This window comes from Cannabis sativa, chromosome 9, assembly GCF_029168945.1.
Source record: "Cannabis sativa cultivar Pink pepper isolate KNU-18-1 chromosome 9, ASM2916894v1, whole genome shotgun sequence".
Taxonomy (NCBI): domain Eukaryota; kingdom Viridiplantae; phylum Streptophyta; class Magnoliopsida; order Rosales; family Cannabaceae; genus Cannabis; species Cannabis sativa.
Genome location: NC_083609.1, coordinates 12502124 through 12512926, shown reverse-complemented (window position 1 = coordinate 12512926; position 10803 = coordinate 12502124). Strand labels below are relative to the sequence as shown.

Sequence of the window (10803 nt, the reverse complement as noted above, 5' to 3'; positions counted from 1 at the left end):
GTAAGGATATATAGAAATAAATATTTACACTAACCTAACTTGTGTATTGGATAATTGCGCTATTGATGAAACCTCAGAAAATGATTTTTTTTTTATAGAAAATACAAAGCTATCATAAATTAAAAGTGTAAGTTATTTACAATAGCAGAGTAAATTGATAGAGGAAAATTCTCCAACCGAGAACAAGCCTCATCCAGCTCTAGAGCATGTTGATGTCGCCCAATTAATTACACTGCGGTCGCGGTAGTAAACGGGTTATATGTCGTATTCACAGGGAGGAAAATACACTCAAAAAGACAATTAGTAATTTTACGAGAACAAAATAAGAACCTTGAATGTGATGAGAATATTGAGAAAATGATTTTTAAAAATTGTACACGTAATTAAAATGAGAAGTGATCAGAAAATGATTATAGAAGACACAAATTTTTTACATGCAATTATATTTTCCTAATAAAATTGATTCTTTAACCTCAACTATGATTCTACACCATTAATTAGTTGGAAAATATGTATAATTAAGCTCACTAGAAAAATATGTTCTCTAATTAAATTAATACTACTTCTAAAAATACTATCATATTATATAATTTAAATCGACAAAATACCACCGGCAGAATGCAGTAAAAATCATATAATATAATAAACACTCTAATAATTAATAGCCTAACTTACATAAGAAAAGCATGACTGAACTTATATAAAAGGTACTATTAAATTTAAAGTGCAATTTAGAAGAAGATAAATTTAATATAACAAATGTGAAAATGAAGAACAAAGAGAATCAATATATTAGAAGAATAAAAATTGCATGAACTTACACTTGAGTCTTGCCAAAGAAATTAGCCTAGAAAAAGCATTGTCTTTACACCAAAATTAATAAAGCAAAATAAAAAAGAAGGAATGAAAAGACACAATTTTGGTATAATAACTGTTGGAAATTATTTTATCAGGATCTTAGATCTACTCACAAGTATGTTGATTAACACCCTAAATATGAACTTCTAAAACGATTATGAAATAAATACATATAAAGTATTAGAAACCTTACATTGGGTGCAGCGGAATTAAATGTCTCCTTCCGTTCAGATATCTAGCCCTTGATTCCTTTCTGTAGCAGAGCATTATCAATATCTGAACCTGGACCTCTTTCTCTCCTTCTTTAGTGCTGAAACTCCTTCTTGTTGAATGTCTTTCTTCACGATCTTCCTCACTATGATTCAGGTATCACTTGCTGTGTGTGGGCACTACTCTAACACTAAGAAATTTCGAAATTGAAGAGGGAAGAAAGAGAAGAAGGTGGCGGCTAGGTATAGAGAGAGAAGGCTCAGGTTTTTCTCTGAAGGAAAAAGTAGAAAGTTTAGTGTAAATTTCCTGAAGCCTTCACTATCTATTTATAGCATTCCACTAGGGTTAGGTTTGAATTATTTGGCATTAAAATAATGAAAATATCAGTTTGAAAAACCATCCCAAGTGGCCGACCATGTTGTGTAATGGGCCTTACTTGGATTTTGCAGTTTTCACAATTTTTATTTCTATTTTCTCAAAAACGCCAATTTTTAAATTCAACCATTTAAATACCAATTCTAACTATTTAATAACTATAAATAATTATTAAATAATATTGTCATTTATCATATTTATTAACTGAACCATACAAAGTATCATAATTAACAAATATGCCCCTAAAACTCTTTCTTTACAATTTCGCCCTTACTTAGTGAAAAAATTCACAAATAGACATAGTCTAATTTGAGAATTATAATTGATTAATCAAAACCAATTATATGAGTCTTACAAGAAATATTATCTCAACTAGTGGGGGGACCATGGGTCTATATAACCGAGCTTCCAATAAGCAGATCAAGAATTTATAACCTAAATTCACTGACTTATTAATTCTTCGTTGAATCCACGCATAGAACTTAGAATTGCACTCTCAGTATATAGAATGCTCTATATGTTCCGCCATATAGACACATCATTAGTTATCCATTGTTATAATCCTAATTTGATCAATGATCCTCTATATGAATGATCTACACTGTAAAGGGATTAGATTACCGTCACACCCTACAATGTATTTTATCCTTAAAACACTTAACCCCGTATAAATGATATTTCAGCTTATGTGAAATGAGTACTCCACCATTTATTTTCGTTTGGTCAAGCTCGAAGGAGATCATCCTTTACTTACTATTCGCCAGATAGAAGCTATAGATTCCATGTTTATGTTAGCGCTCCCACTCAATTGCACTACCGTGTTCCCAAAATGTACGTATCACCCTGACCCAAAAGTAGGCTTAACTAACAAATCAAAGAACACGAATAGCCTCTTGAGATTAAGCCTAATCATAACAGGATTAAGATCATTTGATCTAGGATCAACTAGGTGATATTGACTTGAATAGATATTACGGTAAGTTTAATAAATCTAAGTCAAAGTTCAATATCGGTCCCTTCCGATGCATACTCCATGCATCCAACCTGAGCTTTACTTTAACCAATGCTCTGGAAAGAACATAGCATTTCTCCAAATGCAAGTAAATTTTGTTGTAGATTATCATATCAGTAAAACCCTATGTCTGATAAATCTAGGAATCTTTATTCACATAGTCATGTTTACTTTCCAATGTGTTGACGACACAATAAACATGATCAAGTATGTGAAAAGGGTTTCAGATGAATTCATACATTATGTACATATAATCATGAAATAAATCATGTGAACCATGCAACATTAAATGTTATTTCTGATCTATATTAATAAGTAAATCTGATTATATTGAAATGAGTTTTATTTAGGGCATAAAACCCAACAATAACTACTAGTTAAAATTTGATTATTTTCTTAGTGTCAAATGGGTCTCTATTTATAGAGGCAAGCAAGCCTCAGCAAAAAAAAAATAACTAGGTAAATAAATGGCAGTAAAAATGGGTAAGTGGAGAGAGTGGTATGCTCCATGATGCTGGCAGTCCATGACTTTGGGTCGTGTGAGTTAATCCAATGGGAAATTATAGTAAATGGCCCCAAATCATAAGAGTATGTTAGTTTATGTTCTCATTTCAAAAAAAAATATAGCAAATGGCCCTAAATCATAAGACTATGTTAGTAAATGTCCTCATTTCAAAATTATTATTTTTTTTATATTTTTTTTAGAATTAGAAGCAAATTATTTAAACATTAATGGTATATCTATATTAGTTTTGTTAAAATCTTTTTTATTTTAAAGTTATGTCAATTTTTTTAATTTTTTATGAGTTGTTTTGGGTTGTTGGTATATAGATTTTGTTGTACGGTATATTTCTATTTTGTTGTATGGTATATTATTATTCTTAGATGATATTTATTTTTTATTATGATATGTATAATAGTGGTATATAATTTTATTAGCATAATAAAAATATTTTAATGTATGTATATAATTTTATTGTCATGCTACATATATTTAACTATTATTTTTATATTTTTTGATTGTATAATTATTTATTTTAAATAATATTTAATTAGTTTTTATTTTATTATATACAATGGTCATGGTATATATATTTTAATTGTGGTATATAATTTGGTTAGTATAGTATACATACATATATATGTATTAGTAATCTATATTTTTATTATTATTATTTTTTGTATATATGTTTTGGTGTATGGTATAGGTATTTTTTGTTATACGGTATATAATTTTTTTAAATAATATTTAAGTTTTATTTTCTATTGTACTTTTGTTGACATGATATATAATTTTATTAGCATTCTATATATTTTTATTTTTATTTGTTGTTATTATTATATATATTTTTATTGTAAGGTATATATTTTATGTTATATGGTATATAAGTTTTATTGTATAGTATATCATTTTATTTTAGATAATGCATGTTTAGTTTTTATTTTAGTATACATAAAGGTGATATATAATTTTGTTAATATGATATATATAATTTTTTTTTAATAATATTAAATTATTTTGTTTTATTTTTTATTGTAGGTATATACGTTTTATTGTACGGTATATGATTTTTGTTGTCTATAATATATTATTTATTTAATATGATATTTAGTTTCTATTTTATTATATATAAATTTTTTGGTATGTATTCATATTTTAATGGTGGTATATATAATTTTGTTAGGATGATATATATATTTTTTTGAGTATTAATTTAGTATTTCCTTAGCTATAACGTTCCAGAGTCATGCAGAACAGACACTAACCGTCCTCCAATAACTATTAATTAATTGGACCTTCAAGGAACGAGTAGAGTACAAAAACAAAAGATTCGAGTAACCCTCCGAGCTATGGATATTCAAAAAAAGGCTTAGTAGACGGGTATCCCCTAGATATCGAACGAACTAGCCACTCGTTATTGTAGCAAGGCGTCGTGGGTCTTGCGAGCTTCTGGGTGCTATAATATAATTATATTATAGTATAGTATATCCATGAGCGGCAGAACTGGCACGGTACAGGTTCATTGTCCCCCTTTCCCGATCGTGCTAACTTTGGCTCTCACAGTCGAAATAATCTCCATTAGGACCAGGCCTTGCCTTCTTGCAATATAGTAAATCAAGAAGGTGGTAAGACCCTTGCAGAGTTCCCCAACAGTATAGAGCTTGGGAAGCTCGGCCCGAAAAAAGTAAGCAGCCCCCTATGTTGTAAGCGTAAGGGGGAGCAAGTCGAGTCTCCTCGGATCTCACATCAGCAACTGCTCCTTTTTTAGGTTGCAATAGAAGGGGGGCTTAGCTCTGGATCCCCCCTGCTTGCAGAAATGAATGGATCAGAAGGGGGGCTGGGTATTTCCGTGCCGGGCGGGAGGTGAAGGCCATAAGATAAGATTGCCCTCCCGGTAAGGAAGAGAGGAAAAAGGTGCTATCCAAAACCTCTGTCTGCCTAGTTGTTCTTCGTCACCGGATTCCCTTCTCTAGTCGGATTCAAGGTTATAATTTCTTTGTGGTATATAATTTTATTTCTACGGTATATTAATTTTCTGTACTACGATATATCTAATACTGCTGTATATATTTAAATGATCTAATATATTTATTTATTTTTGTTACAATATAATAATATGCAATACTAAAAAAATTATGTAACTTAATTTTGTTATTATATATATTTTTTTAAACAAATATGTGATAAATCTATTTTTATAATTTTTATTAGCTAATTTATTAGATTTGGTCATTTTCTTAATTTTTTTAAAAAATTGATATTTACTAACTTAGTTACCAAATTTAAAGTTATTTTGCATCTCAACCCTAATGGAATTGACCTGCTAAAATAAAGGAAAGAGTTGCTGAACACAATAGAATTTGTTGGACTGGATGGAGATTAATGGGGTTGGTCATCAATTGGAGAATGGAAACCCAAAGCTAATTAGCTTGATGATTTTTCTTCTCTGGCTATTGGAATGTATATTGACCACGAACAAAGAATTGGAAGTTTGATTAATATGGGAAATTTACATGGTATACTAATTTTTGCCTTTTATTTTATAAAAATACTGTCAGACGTTATTTTTTACTTTTTTATTGTATTTTTTATAAATTTCATACTGCAGTATACTGTGTTAAGTTTTCACTAGTGCTCTACTGGCGTTTTATAGTTTTTCTACTGTTATTTTGAATTGTTCTGTTCTGTGTTCTACTGGTGTTTTATAGAAACACAGTATTTTTGAAAATATTTCCGTGTGACAGTATTTTTGTAAAAGTTAACTCAAATTCTAGTATTTTTGTAAATTTCCCTTAATATATTGACTTGATTGGAGAGAAAAAGTTTTGCAAAATGGTTGGGCTTAGACCAATTAAATTGGGCTTGCTATTGATCCTCTCTTTCAACTTTAACAATTTCCACAACAAATCTAAAAATTAACACAAAATTAGATTAAATAAATACTTTCAAGTAACAGTTATCCATGAAGATAGATAATTTAAATCTATTTATTTATCCAATTACACGTAATAATATGCAATTTTATACCATAATCACATGTCGAACCAAACAAGGAGCAACCACATTAACTGAATGTTTGACATATGTTATAATGACCCTAGGAAAAAAGGATAGAAGACTAGAAATATCTACATTTAGGTCATTGAAAGAAGAAATTGTGGAAAAATGTGCATTCAAAGCATTGGAGAGCATCAATGCAACTGTTTCAACATCAGTGATTGGCTGCTACAATTGGAGAGCCCAATTTAAACTGTAAAAACTAGCATTGGCCTCCATTTCATGTAAACAAAATTTCCAATCAAAGGTTTTGAGAATGCAACGACAACATTACCATGAGTATCTCGGATAATAGCACCAACACCTATAATGCCTATAGCTTGATTTTTTGTTGCATCCACATTCAGTTTTAATTCCCTTGGTGCACGTGGATGCCAATGAACTGAAGATTGGATTAGCAAAGGCCTTGAAACAGAGTTACCATTTGTATGGTATTTTGCTTGAGCTTCTTGGTGGTTTCGTAAGTAATTCTCAAAAAAAAAAAGTGTTGCTACTGGTCTTGCAGTACCTCCATGGACAACTTTGTATCTTTCGGACCAAATCGACCACATGGTGCAATTTATAAATTCCATATTAGTTTTAGAGTGAAAGGTCGAAAGGTGCATCAAGTAGTCTCCTCTATGCATTGAGTTGGCAAGATTCAAATCAAACATCAAATCTGAATGTCTAAATAGAACACGCATATTTACATTTAAAGAGTGAATGTCCTATAGATTCTCAAGCTCGGGAACAAAGGGAGCAAGTTGAATCAGTAATTACCTTTCGTCGAACTAAAAAGGTTGCAACATGGAGAGCATCATGAACTACTTTCCAAGCAAAAATCTTTACTTTTTGTGGCAATTATAAAGACCAAAAGAACTTCCACCAAAATTGTGAGATGTCGATGGAGAAGAATCTGCTGCAGCCTCCAAAGATGCAGCTAAATGATAGCCTGTATTGACTGGATAAACCCATGTATGATCATAATGCCAAACCAGCAAGTCACTGCTTGGAAAAAAAAAACTTAAGGGCAGGGTCAAAATCCTCTCAACATCCTCAGAAAATGATTTTAGTTTAAAAGTTTTTAACTAATAGTTTTTTTCTGAAAAAAATCGGTTTTCCCTATGTTGCACTTATGAAAAAGGAAATTCATAAACAAAACAATCTTTTTAGTATTATATTTTTGGAGTGTAGTTATAATCATAAGAGGGCTGTAAATATAACTCTCCTAGTCTAAAAGCAACTAAGCCGTTTTCAAATGGACATTTCCTGTCTTCCCGCACTGGAAGGCCAATTGTGCTGAGACTAAATTTTCCTACAAGTGAAGATATGCACAAAAACTTTTGTTGGTTTAAACCCTTTTTAGTCATTTGGGTGTCAATTTAGATGAGTATATAAACAAACAATAAACATTAAAATAACATTATTTACACAACAAAAGAAGAAAAAACCAGATGAATTTGGAAAATCATCTAAACTACAGATTTAACTATAGTTAAAAAAGTGAATAACCACCCTAGATGAATTGTACAAGAAAACCTTCTGCTAAACTTTAAACAGTGCAACCAGGGTTAATAGCAAAACTTGCCCTAAACTCAGGGGTTTGTCTCTTCTTCGTCCTCTTCTATCTTAGGAGCCAAGTAGAACCTAACATAACCCATCTCTGCAATCTTGTACTCAACCACAACAGGCAATTCAGAGGACAAGCTGATTGTTACTGTGTTAGACAATGGAGTTGCCTTAGTAAAGGAATTCATATACCTCAGAGCAAACGTTAAAGAAACTGGCTCATTCATCTCTATAACTGTTGCTTCTTCTGGCTGCAATTTCATCAAATCACATAAAGATACATGAGTTGCTGGAAGCATAATCTATCATCCAATTAGAAATAAAATGCAACAAAACCATTCAATTGCTTCATCAATACCTTATCAACAGTAGAATTTTGCCGGCAAACTATGTTAGCAGTCCCAATATCTCCTCTCGTGGAGAACTTGACACCCTCCTTGGTGACAGAGATAACAACTGCAAGGCCAAAAAAATAATCAAGTTTAAGAAAAACCCACAAATGAAATAACCAGCAAAACTTGGGTAAGGAATGCATTTTATTATTTGAAAAAAATTTACACCGTACCAGTATCACCAATGCTGCTGAGATCTTTACAAATTCTAGCAAACTCCGATGAAGGCATCCTAACAATAGCATGGTATTCAGCTTCTGGAATCCCAAGATGTTCACTATCAATATCCATTAACTTCATCTCAAAGTCAGCAATTTTGTCCTGAGCTGCAATCCAGTATACACACAATAAGAAACAAGATAATAAAAACAAGCAAAATTTATAAAATTGCAGAACATTTACAAAATTTCTTTTTATCTTAACAAAAATTTACAGTAAAGAAAGCCCAAAATCCAGATCATCAAGATTCTCTTTCCAAAACTCAATACAACAAAGTAAATGAACATATATCCTCCACATTGTTCCTTCTAAGTTCAGTCCTAGTGTTTTCAGCAGAACAGAGTACATTTTATCCAATAACAAGTAACACTCAGGCAAATCAAAGTTACAGTGATTTAATAATAAACTACAAGAAATCATCTTAAACTAAAAATCGCTAACAAAAATAATTCAATAAAAATGATAACGAGAAATAAAAACTGTAAACCGACCAAAAAGAAACAAACACCAAGTCCGAAACAAGATTTAGAACAGAGGAAGAGTTAGCATACTGGGACTTTCGAACATAAATGTGACAGTGTCACTTCCATCGTCGGCCTTAATAGTGATGATGTCATCATTTCCGGCACACTTAAGCATCTTGGACATGTTGTTGAGGTTCATACCCATGGAAAGATTCCTATCGCATCGGTAGTGCTCGAAGCCCTCCGATCTGAGCAGCAGCGCTACCAAGGCCACATGGCTCGAATCCATGGCCTGGAGAGAGAACCCGGTCGCCGAACAATCGAAGTTGGCATCAGTGACGAGGTCCTTGAGAGCCTCCATCACCTTCTTCAGTAGCGAACCCTGAACCAACCGCAACTCCAACATCTTCAGACCTCACTGATTTCTTCGATTGGGAGATTTTCTCAAGTTTTAGGGTTAGGGTTTTAAAATGAAGAAAAAAAAATGGAGGGAAAGTGTGAACGGGTTGGTTCGGTCGGTTCGGATCGGATTTTATTATGTAAATAAATAAATAGAAAAAAGGTAATTTGCAGTCAATTTTTAAGTTTAGTACGATCTTAATCCTTATATTTGAAAAATTCTTTGCTCAGCTTTCCTTCCATTAATTTTTGACTCTTAACCACGGAGTGTTATAAATTTGAACCATGACCTTAAACATTATACCAATTAAGTTATGAATATTTATTGTTTATAATACACTTAAATTTTACTTAAATAAAAGCCTAATGATTTTTTTTATTTTTTTTATTTTGGGCTCCCGAAAAGTGTGGGCCCTAGGCACGGGCCTAGCCCGCCTATACCTAGGGCCGGCCCTGCTCTTAACGACCAAATTTTATTAAGCTACTTAATATTAATAATTAAAAAATAAAAAAAAATAATTTAAAAACATGAAAATTAAACAAAAATTAAAAATAAATTATAATTTTCCTTTTTTTTTATTTTTCTTTTCCTTTTTTTCTACTTCTTTTGAATTGAAAAAAAAAAAACACAAAACCCTAACTCTTCATCCATCCCATCTACCTCCCAGTGTTCATTGGATCACATTCAATAAATTTGGACCCAACCGATCCAATCCTATTATTTATTAGATATTAAATTTGGTCATCCGATCCAATCCAATCGAATTGAGTCATCCAATCCGATCTAATGGATTTATTGGATTGGATTGGTTCCAATCATTAGATGCATCGACTGGTTTTTTATTGGATTGGATTGGATCCATCCAATCTATTTTAGCTATCATTGAAGTAAATTTCATTAAAAATATATATATAAAACATAATTTAAAAAACTTTATAATCCAACATAGATAATAAACATACATAATTTAATCTCATGTGTTAAATGTATATTAAATTAATTAATATATATTTTTAAATAAAACATATTAAGTATATAAAATTATAAATGTATTTTAAAAATATATAAATATAATTGGATGATAATGAGTAATTTGCGGCATAACCTCTTTAAGTGGTCAGGTTTTTACAACTAACTCCCAATTCTAAAATTTTGGTGGTAAAACACCCTAAACTCGTGTTCTGTTAGCATTTTAATGTTTTCATCCATTTTTAGCTGTCAACTGCCATGGTGGAATGTCCACGTGGCACAATTTTATTGGTCCACATAAATAAATATTTACAAAAAATAAAAAAATTAATTATTTTAAAAATAAAAAATAAAAAATTATTTTTCTTTAAAAATTAAAAAAATAAAAATTAAAAAAAAAAACCTAATTCTTTTTCTTTTTCTTTTCTTTTCTTTATTCTTCTTCTTCTATCGTGACGCACTCCTCCTCCTCCTCCTTCTTCTTCTTCTTCTTCTTCTTCTTCTTCTTCTTCTTCTTCTTCTTCTTCTTCTTCTTCTTCTTCTTCTAGCATCACCACCATCAACCTCAACAAAACCACAACTGCCCACCACCACCACCTCAAATTCAAAATGTGTATATATATTGATGAACAAAAACCCTAAATTGTATAATTAGCATTTGTGTGAAAATGCGAAAATGTACTAGTAAGTAGCTTAGCCATAATCCACTATAATAGAGAATACATTACATATTGTAGCTTAATTTTCATATCTTCAAATTCCCTCCAATATTTGTCACCCACACAGAGAGACACATC

General features: G+C 31.1%; 1 protein-coding gene across 1 annotated transcript; it reads right to left on the bottom strand.

Annotated features, from left to right (window-relative positions):
- Window positions 1-7334: 7334 nt before the first annotated feature.
- Window positions 7335-9265, bottom strand: LOC115724108 (proliferating cell nuclear antigen). Its single transcript, XM_030653569.2, has 4 exons — window positions 8725-9265; window positions 8128-8280; window positions 7921-8018; window positions 7335-7813 (listed from the first exon to the last, which is right to left on the bottom strand). The coding sequence occupies exons 1-4, from the start codon at window positions 9041-9043 to the stop codon at window positions 7589-7591; spliced, it is 795 nt and encodes a 264-aa protein (XP_030509429.1). The 5' UTR covers window positions 9044-9265; the 3' UTR covers window positions 7335-7588.
- Window positions 9266-10803: the final 1538 nt, after the last annotated feature.

Bases quoted from the DNA above. Each gene is read 5' to 3' on its own strand.
- LOC115724108 (XM_030653569.2), bottom strand. From the start codon at position 9,043: ATGTTGGAGTTGCGGTTGGTTCAGGGTTCGCTACTGAAGAAGGTGATG. The intron at 8,281-8,724 runs GTATGCTAACTC...ACTGGATTGCAG, and splicing joins ATTTATGTTCGAAAGTCCCA to CTCAGGACAAAATTGCTGAC. The intron at 8,019-8,127 runs GTACGGTGTAAA...TTGGCCTTGCAG, and splicing joins CAGCAGCATTGGTGATACTG to TTGTTATCTCTGTCACCAAG.